We start from the raw sequence: 16,703 nt of genomic DNA on the forward strand, positions 1-16,703 counted from the left end.
ATGTAGATAGGTACTTATTAAATAAGATGTATTTGTAGGATAAGTTTTATTTTGACACCAAATAAACTTTTTCTATTCTATTCTATTTGTCATAAAGATCTCGTTTTAAATTACTTAATGAATACAATGGCATAACTATAAATATCTAAGTCTAAATTTGACCAAGAGGCTCTGAGTACAAGCCCCCAGTTGCCGCTAATTATCTAATTAATTAATTTGCCTCAATCGGTATAGTTATGACACTATTACTCTCTACATTTAATTACCTTCAAGTTCAAAATTGACACCAATTTACCTATTTATTATTAATTTTATTTTTATTTATTATAATATTATTTTATTTATTATATATAATACTAGTTAAACTTAAAGTGCGTCAGGAGTTATTAGAAACATTCAACTCCATTATCAACCCGTTATGTGGTTAAATCACAAATAATCCTTTCTCAGTAGAGCTCGCTACATTAACCTCTGTGGTTAATTTAGAAGTAAGTATTTCAAGCATCGCAGAAAGCTTTTTAAATACCTATAGGTTAAGTACTTAGTAAGTTTTGTTATGTTTGTTTTTGTTTAACGAATAATATTATGAATTATTTAATAAAATAATTAAGTATAGTCGTTCGATTTGTAGCTGGCCCCGAACGGCTAAACCTTTGTCTAATAATGATTCTATACTATCGGCATAAGGATCGTTAACGCTCCATAGCGTATCGTAGTCATCTCTCTCTATCACTCTTCCTCACTAGTGCGACAGTGACAGTTGCGTTTCGTTCGATGCAGAGCGTTAACGATTGCATGACTGCATGTTGGCTACGCACCCAGGAACGCTACAGCAATGACGCTACTGCAGTCACAATCGAATATTGACCACACCCCATTCTACCATCGGACTTTTAGACGCACGGCCGGTTTCCATCCTTACTTGGTAGATATTCCACCAATTCGCACGAAGCGCTTTGCTTCTACTTTCCTTATGCGCACTGCCAAGGAATGGAATTCCTTGCCGGCGTCTATATTTCCGTGTTCTTATAACCCGGCAACCTTCAAATCAAGAGTGAACAGGCACCTTCTGGGCGAGCTCGCTCCATCGTAGGCCACGTCTACGCCTCGGCTAGTCTGTGGCCATGAGTAAACCCATTCATAATAAAAAAAAAATTGACTTTTAAATTTGAACTAAGTATTTAAAGCTTCGAAGACGCGCAGCCGCTACCTACCTGAAGCGTACAATGGAACGGCACCTTTAGTGTCAATTATTATTTATTTTTTAAACATTGAAATAAATTATACTTACACGTTACGCAACCAAAACAACACATTACAGCCCAAAGAATCTGCAAGTTTTTAGATTCAACGGGACTTAGAAAACACTTTTTAGAAGGCTGCCATATAATATCACTCTTGGCCGAACCGACATTTAAACTCAATAATAACAATATGAGTCGGCTAATAAAGAGTAAATGTAGCGATGATTGCGCCAGTCGTCGTGTTCACTGACAGGTGGCGATTGTACGCAATTCCACAAGTCACGATTCATCCGCATCCAGTTGATACGTGAAATGTGATTTGTCGAATATGGCCCCTTATATTTTGATTTATCTATTGTCAAGTAGCAATACTGATAAATCCGCTACTTGATATGTCGACTACGAAAATAATTAAGCGTTTTCGTAAGAAAACTGATGTGTGAAGTGAGTAGTTGGTATATGCTTTCTTATTTCTCTATGACTGAGGTAAAATAAAGGACAGTAATCATAATTAACGTATTTAATCGCCTCTTTTAAATAAACTATAACTTAAAACCATTTTATAATTACACTAATTGTCATTTTGGTCAATGTTTCTGCTTTTCTTTACTTTCACTAGTTGGCGCTTCACTGTCTTTCTTCTTGGTGGGCAGAGGTCCATGTTTCCAGTTGGGAGGGTAGCCGTACTTTTTGACATCGTCCCACCACTGAGGTTCTCCTTGCGCCCATATGATGTATATGATGTTGGTGATCACTAACACCGCGAGACATACCCAGAATGCTATCCGCCATTGCGCTAGGGTCGACTGTAAGAAAAAATAATAATTTAACCATAGATATTTTCTGAAGTATTCTATATATTATTTGGGACTCTAGGCGTGAGTTCGCGGATATATCGAGGATAAAATACTTAAGTTTTTATGCTCGAGTTAAACACATGGCTTGCAATTTAATTACAATCGTCACTGAACTAGCAAGTATCTACTATCTACAGTACTCTAAACCTCGGACTGGACTCTATAATATTGGCCTATGCGGATTTATTGAGTGAATTGCAAAATATTTGTACATAGACACCTGTAATTAGTCTAAAGTTAGTTGATTCCATTGTGTAATGAATGTGTGTTAGCGTATGCGAAATAGATGAATGAAAGTGTGTTAGCGTATGCTATAGACTTTAACTATAGTTAATTTTCGTAACACAAATGAATCAATTAAGTTAAGACTAATCACGACTCATTCTGCGCTTAATTACGTACATTTTTTTTTGCAATTCACTCTTAAATGCAATTCAGCCGTTGCGATACTGGTCGGTAGGATTTTTAAAAGGTGATTCATATATTAATTAATGCAACATCTAGTAAAGACCAATTTTACAAAAATAAATACAGTAAAAAAATGTAAATGAGCCCAAAAGGGAAGAAGCTGATGACGGATAAATACCTGATAACTAGTTAAACCTGAAAATTACCTGTGGAGTCAAAAGGCCAATGAGATACGGCGTTATAATGGCAGATATGGCTGCTATGCCGTTAACCATGGCGGTGGTGGTGCCAGCGTAGTTCGGCGTGATGTCCAAGGCGTTGATCTTCATGCCGCTGTAATACGCGCCCATGAGTGTCATGGCTGCCACGAACCAGAACACCGCCAGCGTAGTGTCACAGCCGGAGTACGAAGCCATGATGATGCAAATACCGGGGCCCGTGGCAGCTGTAAGAAAGCGATAAGTCATATATATAGGTACTTCAAAGCATTTGACATTCAGTAAAATGCTTGATTTGATTGCCGCTACCAAACTTTAATGATTTAACAATTTTAAGTTTGCCAAAATTAAACAAGTTAAGCCGTTAAATAACGTTTATACTGTTACACTATTGACTGGCCTTTAGTAAATCTTTTTGGAATGAAATATACCAATGCTGACTTAACTATTTTACTCTTAAAACAAAAATTTGAATTGCAAAACCCAAGGTTCTATAGTTCGCCAAGTACAAAGACAGGTAAAAACTTAGTTTAAAAAAAAATTGTTAAATAAAAGACTACGTACCTATTGTAGTATAGATTTTTCTTGCATTAAGAATACTGTGGTATCCTCGTTTGACACAGAAGTCACACAGTAGACCGAAGAAGAAGGCGGCTATCCACATAGCTATGTAGGGCACGGAAGACAACACCCCGGCCGCCTTGATGTTGAACTTCAGGACGTCCGTCATGTACTTGGGGAGATCGGTGACCATTGTGAAGTATCCCCAATCGTGTCCGATCTGCCAGTTAAAGAAGGTTAATAAATATACCACACATCTATGCGTATGGGGCTATTCCTAAATTACTTCATTTCAAATTAGGGGGGGGGTCCGGACATCGGATGATGGTAGCATGACGTAGGAGGAAACGGGGTCATTCGAATCATGATTTTTGGATGATTTTAGGGGGCCGGGGTCAAAAATTGTCAAAAAACGATGACGTAATTTATGGACAGCCTCACAGGACAGGACTCTTCAGTTCCCGTTTTCATTGAAAATTAGGGTTGGCAAAACTATTCTAGATTTATTTTTAAGCATTAATTGTGAATTCAGTGGATATATATTTCTTGGTATTCTTGTTAATTTATTTTATTTATCATTTTACTTGGGAAAAGTTAGGCATCAACAGTGCTTCTTAACGATAAATAGTTTTATCAACGCTTAGGTAATTTAGAGTTTGTTGGTAGAGCACCCCTTGCTTGCCAGGCAATACCTGGTCGCAAGTATGTAGATTATTCATCTAACAAAAGTTAAGTATTCATCACAACTGGATGATCACCTGAGCGATGTCTACCTTATAGATCTTCTAGACAGATTCAAGGGGAACTCCAATGACAACTTACTCCCGCAATAATTAAAGCCCACAATGGCACGGAGCGCAACAGCGCCTTCCAAGGAACTGGGTCTAACTCGTGTTCAGCGGTGCTGATCAGCGATGATACATTCTCGTTTAAGTACTTCTTTTCCTTGTCGGATATGTACGGGTGAGTGTTAGGCGTGCTGTAGCAGAGGACAATCTGAAATCAAAATCACCATGGTTACACTTTTAAGCAGAATTTTTTATTAATAAAATTTGCGAAGGTGTAAAACTGAATAAAACTCTAAAAGCTCCATATCCCAAGGCAATTCAAGTGTCTCCGATAGTATCATTCAGATAGGTACCAAAAAACATTATCATCTGATATCTGACGTCAGGTCATGGTCGTCAAAAAATAAATCTAGGTTTAAGTTTGAGATTATTATGAGTACGTACTTGGAATTTTTTCTGATATCTATTATCTATATAGGTAACGAGTATATCTATATTGTCACTTACCCAAAGAGCAAACCAAATCAGCCCCAATCCTCCGAACAAGTAAAATACGTTGTCCCAGACCCCGTCGCTTAAAACTATTCCAGAAAAGAATGTTCCCGCAATGTTTCCAATCTGAGCGCCTCCAAACACGATGGAACCTATCCTCGCACGTTCAGTTTTTGGAGCCCAGCGGGATACCATTGACATTAGTGCAGGCATAGTTGGACCCTAAAAATAATAGCATAATTATTAATTGTCACTGTAATAAGTATAGACATAATAGGTACGAGTATTGAAGAAGGCTGGAAGAGCAAGGCTGGCAAGAAGGAAGGAAAGATAGAACACTTCTTATTCTATTTTATGCGGACAAAGAGATTGTAAAACTTATTCTCCGACCTATTATTTGTACAATGTAAAACGTTCATAAGTGCTTGTTGCTAGGCCTACATGAATAAAGTACTTATATTTGACTTTTTTGACTTTTTGTCAATTTTATATAGCACTTACTTCACCAATACCTTCAATAACTCTCAAGGCGAACAGTGCCGGTGCTCCTCCCATTTTAGTCACAACAGGGGTGACGAATGTGCAAACTGCAGTAGAGAGGAGACCCAGGCCGAGAACCCATTTTCCTCCGTACCGCTCCGCCAGCATACCCCCCGGAATATGCGTTATGACGTAGCCGTAGTAGAAGGCGCTGAGAAGCAAACCTTGGGTTGCTTCGCTCCATTCGAATAAAATTGCCTGTAAATGTCAGAGATTGGTAAAAAATAAAACTTTTCTAACAATTTATCGTAGCATAAAAGGACGTGTATTTCTTTGGTGGGCCCTAGAAGTGTAAGTGTAGATACGTAAGTAACAAGTTAGTGCAAGATGCGCTGACGTTTTTCAACGCTATCAGCTAAACGTATGTTTCAAATGAAAACAAAATCGGTTTGGTTTCGTTTCCTCAAATAAATTCATCAGTAAAATAATATAACAAAAGTGAAGCTGGCAAGCTTTGATTATAAAAACTAAGCGCTCCGAAAACAAAACCTGATAGGTATGAGGAAATATGGGATTTACAAAAGGTAGTCAAAATGTTTATGTAAACTTGTTATCGTTTTACGTATCAAAATAAACCAGCGGTAGTTAACGATAAGACAATACAGGCTCATGAATAATTCCTCTGTTAGATGGTACTTATAATGTACAAAATATCTGCCGTATTCGAACTTCAAGATATTCACAAGAGACGACACGTACAAGATCCATTCTAGATACGTTATAGTTTAGATATTATTATCAATTAGTTCTCTTTTTCAGCGCAATTCGGGCAACCAATATCACTTTTACGTTAGATAGAGTAAGATATCTATTAGACGTGAATTGGATCTCTAAGTCATATCCTGTGGAAATCGTTCAAGAGTATCTCCAGAATCGCGCAAATATCAAATTTGACAGGTTAGATCTTAAACATATCTTGGTGATGTCTAAAAGATATCTAATAGATGTCTATATCAAAATCCGAATCGGGCCCATACTCAAACGCAGAGTGCGTAGTTATTTGATTGTCGACATTGTCGTCATAAGTATATATATTTTTTTTTAATATTTTTTTTTACATATATTTATCTCGTAGAAAACAATATTGTTTAGTGATTCATTTGGATAATTTTAGGTACATTTGACTCATTTTCCCTAAACTAATTGTAAGTCAATTGGTAGTGAACATGGAATATACAATATAGTACTATACAAATACTCTTTTCATCACAGTCGCTCAGTAAATGTGGGATTGCACGCAGGTTTAGCGGGAGTTATAGAAAAAGCGTTCTCCCTAGGGAGTTATGACGTTTCTAGTGCCATAATTAACAGTTTTTTCTCTTTATACTTAAATTTTGTGTCGCAAGTGTGATGAAAAACTTTGTGTGTAACTCGGGGCGTAATAATATTGCAAACTCGAGTCTATAAATGTTTACCTGAAAGATACCAAAACTGGTTTATAAAAAAAAAATCGAGAGTATTACTTTTACAAAAGTAGAGGTATCAAAAACATCTCGCTAATAAAAGATATGTACACAGATGTGAAGACGCAAGTCGTGAGCCCAGCAGGTAGAAGTGATAGTTTCTCCATAACAACCGGTGTCCACCAGGGCTCTACACTCAGCCCGTTACTTTTCAATGTAACAATGGACAACCTCACGAAAAGTTGCCAAAAACCCGTACCTTGGAACATCCTTTACGCGGACGATGTTGCACTCATCTCAGAGGATATAGGTAGACGACCTCCAACACACATTTAACACCTGGATAGATGCACTTGAAAAAAATGGGCTCAAGATTAGTAGAAAGAAAACTGAACATATGTCGTGTGTGTTTGATGGCACTTCCGACGCCAGCAACTTTGAGATCTACATCGGCGCAACAAAAATCCCTACTGTGTGCCAGTTCAAATACTTAGGATCCATTATCAGCAACGATGGCAAGATCGATAAAGATGTCACACATAGAACCACAGTAGGTTGGCAAAAATGGAGAGAACTGACTGGCGTAATATGCGATAAGAAAATGCCAATAAAAGTAAAAGGGAAAATCTATAAAAGTGCAATAAGACCCGCTCTCTTATACGGCTCGGAATGCTGGGCAACATGTAAACAACAAATAAATAAAATGCATGTTACAGAAATGCGCATGTTACGCTGGTCAGGAGGAGTCACACTGTTGGATAAAATCCGTAACGACTTTATTAGAGGGAGTTTCAAAGTCGCTCCAATATCTGATAAACTTAAAGAAAATCGTCTCCGGTGGTACGGGCATATTTCTACGTCGCCCGGAAGATCATATGGTTAAGATAGCCCTAAATATGCCGACACAAAAACGAGGAAAAGGAAGACCACCTGCCACTTGGCTGACGACAGTCGAAAAAGACATGAAAGATGTAAATACAGACGCTGAAATAGCCAAAAATCGTGGATTATGGAGGAAAAGGACAAGAAAGGCCGACCCCAAGTAAATGGGAAAAGGTCAAGGAGGAAGAAGAAGAAGAAGAAGAGGTATCAAAAAAATACTTTTTTTGTACTTTTTGGTTTACTACTATACAATTTATATTTTTCATAATTATATTTTTTGTATGCGGCAAAATACCAATTAGTACTTTTTACCTGACATATGCAACAGGCGTTATAACATATTTTTTTAGTAGAATTTTGTTAATGGGTTTCTTTAAACGAAATAATAATAAACCGAAATAATAAACCGACAATTGGCATAATTATTTTCTAATTAACGTGTTCATGTAGTCCTAGCAATTCGAAAACAAGATGAAGAACATTGTGTAGTGATATTGTGGCTATGTCATAATCAGTGATCGTACATTTTCCAGCATTTATAGTGCAGCAGAGTGGTGTTAACGGAATTGGTATAGATAATTTCAACTGAAATGGTAAATTAAGGTTAATATTAACCTAATTAACGCTAATTAATCATTAGGGTTGAAATTATTTATCACCAGTTATAAATAATTATTACATTTATATTTACGTTTTTATGTACATTTTCAAGCATTTTTGGTGCAGCGGCGTAGCGTTCATTACGTTAATATTAACCTTAATTTACCATTTCAGTCGAAATTATCTATACCAATTCCGTCAACACCTGTTGCACCAAAAATGCTGGAAAATGTACGATCACTGGTCATAATACTCATAATATTTGTAACAAACTTGAACTTTGTAATATCAATATACTTAATATATTTTTAATGGTATAAAAATCATTTATTTACAAACAAGATATACATATATTATAATAAAATTATTCTGCCTATACACATGTTCACGTTTTCGTTCAGGCTCATCAACTATATATCTATATGGTTTGATATCAAACAGGAAAAAACATAAAAATACGATTAGGTACCTGCATCTTAAACTTTAATGCAATTTGAGTCATAGTGGAAATAACTGTTTACTAGGTACATAGTTTTTCCCATTGTCACTTTCCTACAATATTGATATTGTGACAAACATGAATTAGGTCGTAAAAGATAAAGTAAACAATAAAAGTTTACTTTGTATTTGTAAACGTGGCTCGTTTTTCAGTATTTTGTCGTAAATTTTATAGAAACGTGACGGTGACTAGAATATTGACCGAATCTAAATACAAAGGTAAGTATAGCCTTGAATTCCAATGTTTGAAACAAAAAGAATGCTATTGTGCTTAGGCGGTAGCGTCTCGTAGCATAATTAGCTATAGGTACCTAATTTACATAAACTATCCGATATTAATGATCTGTTCAATACCAGATAAATTCGAGTTGACTAGTCTAAATTATCGTTATTATGACTCATAATAACAATTATGTTATTAAAGCTAGTTATTAATTTCGTTTAGTAATAGCACTGAATATATCTTAAATAAAAAAGTTAATAAATGGAAAGTCATATTATGTTTTATTTGCGACTGAAGATGATCTGGACGTAATTATAGGTATACTTGATGTGCAATCTTAATTAAGTACAATTTATAAAGCTACCGCCGTAGGTACCGCACACTTTACAAGTATTGCATATGTTATAAATAATGTACAATAAGATTATTTTTCGGTAATTAATTATTACAAGACATACTCAGAAGCTATAGTAGGTAAAACGCCTACAATTGTAATTTACTATAGTTCTCCGTAAATCAGTTCTAAGATTTATATTGTTTGTAGGTTTATACACTCGGGCTAATTCTAATTTAACGTCAACAATTAGATCTCGATACGATATAGATCGGATCTGTCAGTGTCAAAAGTGACATTTTTATTTGAAGAATACTCGTATAATACGAGTATTATATGAATACGAATCGTATTCATCTGGTAGGTACTCTATGGATAGTTAAGACTTCTGTAGGTATATCCAGAGATATATATAACTCCGTATAAGATAAATAAAGCCTAAGAAAAAAACGTGCCTCGGAAATCAAGAAAAAGTCATTCTCGAATAGATGGCGCACACACCTTTGGCCTATTCTCGGCTAGACGGCGTTGACGACACCGTTTGATATTTAACAATTTTAACACATATCAGTGAAAGAACATGGGTCAGTATGGAACAATAAAAATTAAAAATCATTTATCTGTAAACATATTTTGATTAATTTATACATTTTCAATTTTATTTTAAGTTTTAATCGTGTGTCGATAGATGGCAATAAATGTACCGTGACTACAAAATTTACTTTGGCAATTGCCCTATACACGGTGTAACATGAGTAAACCGAAAAATTTTAATAGCGTATTCCTGATCATATTTAGAGACAAAAATGTCCTATAAACTTTTTTGAAATTCGCCTAGTTTCAGAGATATTATTAATTAAAAAAAAAACAAGTTTTTATTGTTACATAGTGTAAAAGGCCATTTTGATGGTGATGTTGCTGCTATGGGACGTAGTCTAAATATCCTTATTGATAGATGTCAAAAAGTGACAAGTAACACTTCGCAAAAAGTAGGTTCTACGAAAAAAAAATGTAAAAATCAATTTTAAGTGACAAGTCTACCAATAACATTTATTATTTATGTGCAAATACATTCACAAAATTGAAAAAAAAACAAAACAAAAAATATATTTTTTTGTCGAAATTGACCTAAAGTCATATTACATTTTTTACTTCTTTTGACCTCAGAAATGCGTGGTTAAAATTATTCGGTTTACTCATGTTACACCGTGTATACTATCTATTCTCTTTGGTATATCTCTGAAGATAACTTACCTCGCTTTGAAGGTATGTGTCCGCAGTCGTATTCCTTGACACGACGGTCTCCGTGCTCGGGTCCGGACATGCGTTAGGGTCGTAATGCGGATCACCCTCGACCGCCGTCGTCTTTCTCACCATCTGAGTGATGGCCATGTTAAGACACACCCGCATCGTGTAAGCGTTGGCGATGGCCAACAGGGCCATGATTGCGAACACATACCGCTGAGGTATGAGAAATACTGAAATCAATACAATGCATCATCGATGGTAAATGGTATGGGAACATATAAAATAGAATAGATTTCACATCTCTCCTGTGCACCCAACACCCATAAAGTTAAGGGTTATAAAGACTAATTAACAAGCTTTTATTGGGTCGACCTGTATGTAACTATGTAATGGAATCTAAGGTAACTAATTTAACCATCTTTCAAGGATCGTAGCGTCATGAAAATTGGCAGCTGTATGTAGTTCTGATGACAATACAATAATAATTATGGTACTGTCGAACTGATCTGATGATGGAGACAGGAGGTGGCCGTAGGAACTCTGTGATGAAACAACGCAACCTAATTGTGTTAGGGGTTTTTAGAATTGTCTCGATGAGCATTAGTTGTCTGTCGTAAGAAAAGTACAGTCAGCAATAAAAGCTTGTACCAAAAATGAAATTTTTGCCAAAAATTTATTTTCTGACTTAACCTGTGTGAAAAAATCGTTGCTGAAATGAACAGAAGATACACCAGAAAAATATTTGTATATAATACTACAAGAACGTGTAGAGTAGATATACCTAGTTGTAAGTTGTGAAATAGGTAGTTATTTCAAATAAAATATTGAGGTGATTATCAAAAAAATTGTATCGTGTATGATGTGGTTTGTAATCGATACTATAACATTTTGTGTCTAGTTTTAGTTAGTTAGTGTCTAGTTTTACAAGAACGCGGCTTGATACTAATTTACAATTACAGTGAAAAATAAAGATGTAAGCGTAAAAACAAAATGTTAGTGTTATTTACAATAATATCGTAAGATGAATATTTTTTATGTAATTGATACACCATACATATCAAATCAATACTGCATAGATAACAGGATTCTGTTTGTGGGATAACATGATTAGGATTACAGTGTATTGTTGTTATCTAATTGTCTACAAGTGAGAAAACTTTTGTTTTAAATATGTGAATAACCCAGGTATGGCGTTCGAACTAATTGTCCGCTAAAGTTGGAGATCTTGGATTCGAATCCTGGTTATAGAAGATAAAAATAATTTATTGTATATAAATACGTACATTTCGACAGAGCAAGCCTCCAACCCGTCAACATGTTGAAGTTGTACCTAGAAACACCATAAAACAAACTCGTCACAATGTTCCTAGAGGCATACGGTTCCAGAGTACATGTGGAAAGCACTCAAGTTTTATCACAGATGTTAAAATAAATGTGTGGAGGTGTTGACTATAGGACGCGCACTGAAAGATAAAACGCTGTGCAGACTCGGTTCCTTATTTTACAGCTTAACTTCTTGTCGTCATAGCCCTGCGAGCACTATTACTGGTACTTTAATTTCCTCATTTACGCTATTCGGTCACGGTTTTTTCTCAAATACGAGTAATACAGTTTGTTTGCGCGGACAGTATCAGATTTCGGCTAAGGAAAGTGTTCAAAAAAATATATTACGCAGTAGATAGAGGAAATTGGTATCGTCTTGGATCGTCCCATTCGTTTTTCGTCAAGTTCTTAAATTAGTCCTATTCTGCTTTCGTCACTTATTCTACATTGAAAGCCACCGACGGTTGTGACGAATGTGACGAAGACGATACCAGGAAATTTCCTAAATATGAGTACCTACCTAGGCGTTTAATATTAACGTACCTTAGTGAGTGCTATTGTAAGAAGACCGCCGCCCTTGAGCCACAGCACCCCGCAAGCTGATCGCAGCCAAGGACGCTCGTACTTATCTAGTCATCACAATTTTAAAGTTAGGCACGTTCAATGTCATCATCATCATCATCATTTCAGCCTATATACGTCCCACTGCTGAGCACAGGCCTCCTCTCATGCGCGAGAGGGCTTGCCCAATGTGGATTGGGGACTTCACATACACCTTTGAATTTCTTCGCAGATGTATGCAGGTTTCCTCACGATGTTTCCCTTCACCGAAAAACTAGTGGTAAATATCAAATGATATTTCGTACATAAGTTCCGAAAAACTCATTGGTACGAGCCGGGATTTGAACCCGCGACCTCCGGATTGAAAGTCGGGCGTCATATCCACTCGGCCACCACTGCTTCAATCATTCAACGTTCAATGTAATGTGTAAATATTTTGATTTTTATTAATATTGCTTGTTCTAGGTAATCAAAAGTAAAAAGCTAATAAAGAACAATGCAAAGACTGCCGTAAATTTAATTGTTTGTAATTCTTGGTTTATTTTGTACTGGTACATACTAGATTTTTGTATTTAGCTACGATTAGCTATAATTTTGTGATAAAGTAGACTGACTGTTAGAAAATGACTCATAGTAGTCATAGTATTAAGTCGGCCCTTTCTACGATACGTTTTCCTTTTATGCAATAAAGGTTAAACAAATATTGTATTAAACATTTTTATCTTTCATATAAATTCTTATAGATTAGTGTGAAATAATTAATATTGTAACAATGATAACAAATAATAATTAAATTAGTTACTAATTAAAATTAACTAAAAGTCATGCACGTATAATATATTGTTACAGATACAGATGTAGTGCATAATTATTTTCCACTGTATTTGCTCGGAAACGTTCATATTTGTCATGCTAGTTCAATCAACCTCAGTACTTTTTGTACCTCAGTACTTGTGCTGACTGAAATAGCAAGACACGTTCGTACGTTTCCGTGACAATACGATGCAAAATAATTGTGCACTACATTTATATATATTTAATATTATGATATAAATTTGAATCATATAGGTACTACCGGCAACCATGGCAGCTCGTATTCGCCCGGTTAAGGGGCCCACTGATTAACAGTCCGCCGGACGGTATCGGCCTGTCAGTTATTCGGAACTGTCAAAATTTTGTTCTAACTGACAGGCCGATACCGTCTGGCGAACTGTTAATCAGTAGGCCCCTTTAGAACTAAAGTATTACGAGCATAAAGCAATTGAAAAATTACTTCCAGCCAATTTATTTAAGAATAGCGTCGGGGTCAGGTGCGTCGGGCACGGCAAAGATTGGTCGAAATGTTCAAATAAAAAAATATTATAAAGGTAGTACATATTTTAAATTTATTTTACGCGATATACTTAATCCGTTAATTTAGTAATCAAGAATCTAAGGAAATTACATTTATTTAGATACATAAAAGATACCATACAGTGGTACTACTAAACTAAATTAATAACTAGCATAAATCTAAAATAGGCCTTTGAAGCACCAAGGATGCTGGCAGCATTTCCTCGCTGTATCGCAATGCTGATACGTTGTGCGGAGTCGCTAGCTCTTCGGTCACCAGTTACGTTCATTTAGTTATATTTCATATAAATATGTAGGTGCATATGAAATTTTTATTTTAATAATAATGAGTAGGTAAAATATTAGAGATAGTTAAGAAGTTTAATTTAAAAGCTTTTACTAACCTCGGACACTTATTCCATCAATTAGGTACTAAGTTTTTATTAAATATTTGAACTCCCAGAACGCCGAGCACAACAGTCCTACTAACTTCTTGTTCGCAAGAATTTCAGTATGTAACCTTTATCAGCGCATGATTGACGTTATCACCGCTCACTTTCGTTGTCTTTTTGAAATGTCAGGAATTACCTAATGTAAAGCTTATACCCTTAAACTAATAACGCATAGACAGATAGTCCCCATACGGTGAACCTGCCAAAAGTGAAGCCGAAACACGATGGATGTGTGCGTGCGACGCTCGTGTTTTACGCTCAGCAAACACACACATATATACAAAATATGTTGCCAGTATTCATTTACATCTCTCAAAGTAGGGGATTTTTAACAACATCCACACTTGGTTATTAATAATTAGGAAGTGTGTAGATTCGATTTTGTAGTAAAAGCTTTTTGTTTATTTTGGGATTTATTGCATTTCTGTACTTTGTGAAATAAGGTAATATAAAATAAATAGCTGATAAGTTTTTACTATTTTATTTTTATTCAACAAAATAAAAGTGCATAAAATAATAAGAATACATTTAAATATGACAGAGCATATTCGACTGTGTTTAGTCGGTTTCCAATGTTTCCATATTGCGTCATTCCGATTTTAGTCTAATTTTTTTCCTTCCATCTCGCAGACAGCAGATCAGTCAGAAAACTGAAACGAACATTACACATAATAAAAATAAGAAAAAACTAAGTACCTAAATAATTAACTTAATTATAATGTATAATTGTATACAATGAAATTCAATTGAGCGTATTTATTTTAGAATGTAGACGTCATGTCCCATTTGGAGGAAAAAATATTCACTACACTGGCAACATTTAGAAGAAATGGCAGCTGACGAAAATTTGGATTTTTGTATTTACGATTATGTAAAAATATCACCTTAAACTCGGTACTTACGCGTGAAATGTAATATCGGGCGGTTTGTTTTTATTATATGATGTGTTGTGACACCCATTCACTGTACAAACAACCATCTTTCCTGTAGTTTTTGATTTTTAAACGGGAGGTGTACACACACCGATTTGACTTTGAGTACTGCGACGGCCGTTCGAATACGACGATACGAGTGTGACGAGACGTCGCACTTGAAATGGCTTCACTGGGGGTGTACGGATTAGGGATCTATGCCTTATAAATCTATGCTTATACCTACCTTCTTGAGAAAATAATATCAATAACCTCTTCAAGAGCACTAAACACATATGGATATCATATGAACTATGAGCTACGGCAATCCTTAAAAGAAACCTATACAGTGATCAGCAGAAGTATATAACTAAGCGGGTCTGATGTTGATAATACTATGAACTCACTGCCAGATTCGAACTTTAACCCTTATCTTGGCAAGGCTCAAAATATCTTAAATATAAACATTTTTTTAGTTTTTTGTCACCTATTGAGCATACTAGACTATTAAAAAATAAGGAAAAAAATTCAGGATTTTCCAGTTTCGGAAAATCATATGTATCATATTTGATACAATGCCAATAACTCGACAAAATAGTTACCTACTTTTTAGAAGAAAAATGAAGATTTTAATAAAAATTAAACATATAATGCATAAGAAATTAGCATTTACTGCTAATTAAACGCAATCTAAAGCATCAGATGACTATTAAACCTGTAAAAATAAATTATATCTACGAATACCTGATCACATGGGCGGAAAATCTGATCCCGTAAAGTTTCAAAAAAGTCGTCAGCAAAAAGTTGAGTAAAATATGAAAAGTAAACAAATAATTAAAAGTAAAAAAAAATACATTTTTTTACTTTGGGGCCATTTTTTGCCATACACATATTTTTCCGTGCTACGGGGTACGGCGTAGCAATAATGCTACGTCATACGAATATATAGCTAAATAACATCTAGTACTTAAAAAAAAACAAAGTTTAATAACTAAATAATACCACAACTAATATTAAATAATTGAAGCATGTTTTGTAACCCCACAAAAATAAAAAAAATAAAATATCATGTAAAACTATTTTGACGATAACTTGGCAATGTATTAAATGTAATACAATCCTTTCGATATGTACATTTCTGAGTTCTTGGCAGTGTATCAAATATAATACATAACAGTTTCATGTAAGGTTCTGTGTATTAAATGTTTTTAAATTCGAAGGCATTGTAAATATGTATGCACTAAGAGACAGTAAAGATATCAAAATGTTGATTATGGAAAAATATATACTAACATAAGAAATAAATGCAAAACTTCCAGTACGAACCGAAATCTATTGTTACCGCGGCGCCATGTTGATTATTACTAATTAATTTACAATGACACTCGTGTCAATTATTTTTTTCTATAAGTAAGAAGGGTAGCTCGACTTATTGATGGCAGAATTATTTTGTTAGGTTGTAAAGTGAACCTGCTAGATTTTTTTAAGTTCCATGTATCACGGGTGTTACGATGCCAAGATAAGGGTTAAGATACATCAGTTAATAGATCTAGAAACGATATGAATTAGATATGTCAGTGTTAATGTGACGTTTCTTCAAACAAAAATGTTACATTTGACACTGACACATATCGTATCTTTAGCAAATTTTTGACATCTCTTAAAGTTCGAATCAGGCCGTGTATCATATGCGGCAAACTACTTTCATCATTTTTGGTTGTCTCTTTATCTATACCTATATCCTTAGATAATAGCAACTTGAACTAGTAACACACAAACTATGTTTATTTTGTATTTTAAACTTACAACTAAGTAGTTTGTTTTTATG

At 35.0% G+C, this 16,703-nt stretch overlaps 1 protein-coding gene across 2 annotated transcripts; it reads right to left on the reverse strand.

The window, feature by feature from the left end:
* Positions 1 to 1,749: 1,749 nt before the first annotated feature.
* Positions 1,750 to 13,984, reverse strand: LOC134667336 (putative inorganic phosphate cotransporter). Of its 2 annotated transcripts, XM_063524691.1 has the most exons (9): positions 13,917 to 13,984; positions 11,580 to 11,626; positions 10,303 to 10,526; positions 5,070 to 5,306; positions 4,584 to 4,790; positions 4,111 to 4,284; positions 3,292 to 3,508; positions 2,716 to 2,954; positions 1,750 to 2,050 (listed from the first exon to the last, which is right to left on the reverse strand). In XM_063524691.1, the coding sequence occupies exons 2-9, from the start codon at positions 11,611 to 11,613 to the stop codon at positions 1,832 to 1,834; spliced, it is 1,551 nt and encodes a 516-aa protein (XP_063380761.1). In that variant the 5' UTR covers positions 11,614 to 11,626; positions 13,917 to 13,984; the 3' UTR covers positions 1,750 to 1,831. The 2 variants fall into 2 exon arrangements, with proteins under 2 accessions (XP_063380761.1, XP_063380760.1); XM_063524690.1 differs by lacking the exon at positions 13,917 to 13,984 and having other exon boundaries at positions 11,580 to 11,722.
* Between the last annotated feature and the right edge of the window lie 2,719 nt (positions 13,985 to 16,703).

Source organism: Cydia fagiglandana, chromosome 9 (genome assembly GCF_963556715.1).
Source record: "Cydia fagiglandana chromosome 9, ilCydFagi1.1, whole genome shotgun sequence".
Classification (NCBI taxonomy): domain Eukaryota; kingdom Metazoa; phylum Arthropoda; class Insecta; order Lepidoptera; family Tortricidae; genus Cydia; species Cydia fagiglandana.

Coding starts and splice junctions, on each gene's coding strand:
- LOC134667336 (XM_063524691.1), bottom strand. CDS start 11,613: ATGTTGACGGGTTGGAGGCTTGCTCTGTCGAAAT. Junction 10,527..11,579: donor GAGGCTTGCTCTGTCGAAAT/GTACGTATTTAT, acceptor TATTGATTTCAG/TATTTCTCATACCTCAGCGG. Junction 2,051..2,715: donor TTGGCCTTTTGACTCCACAG/GTAATTTTCAGG, acceptor TTTTTCTTACAG/TCGACCCTAGCGCAATGGCG.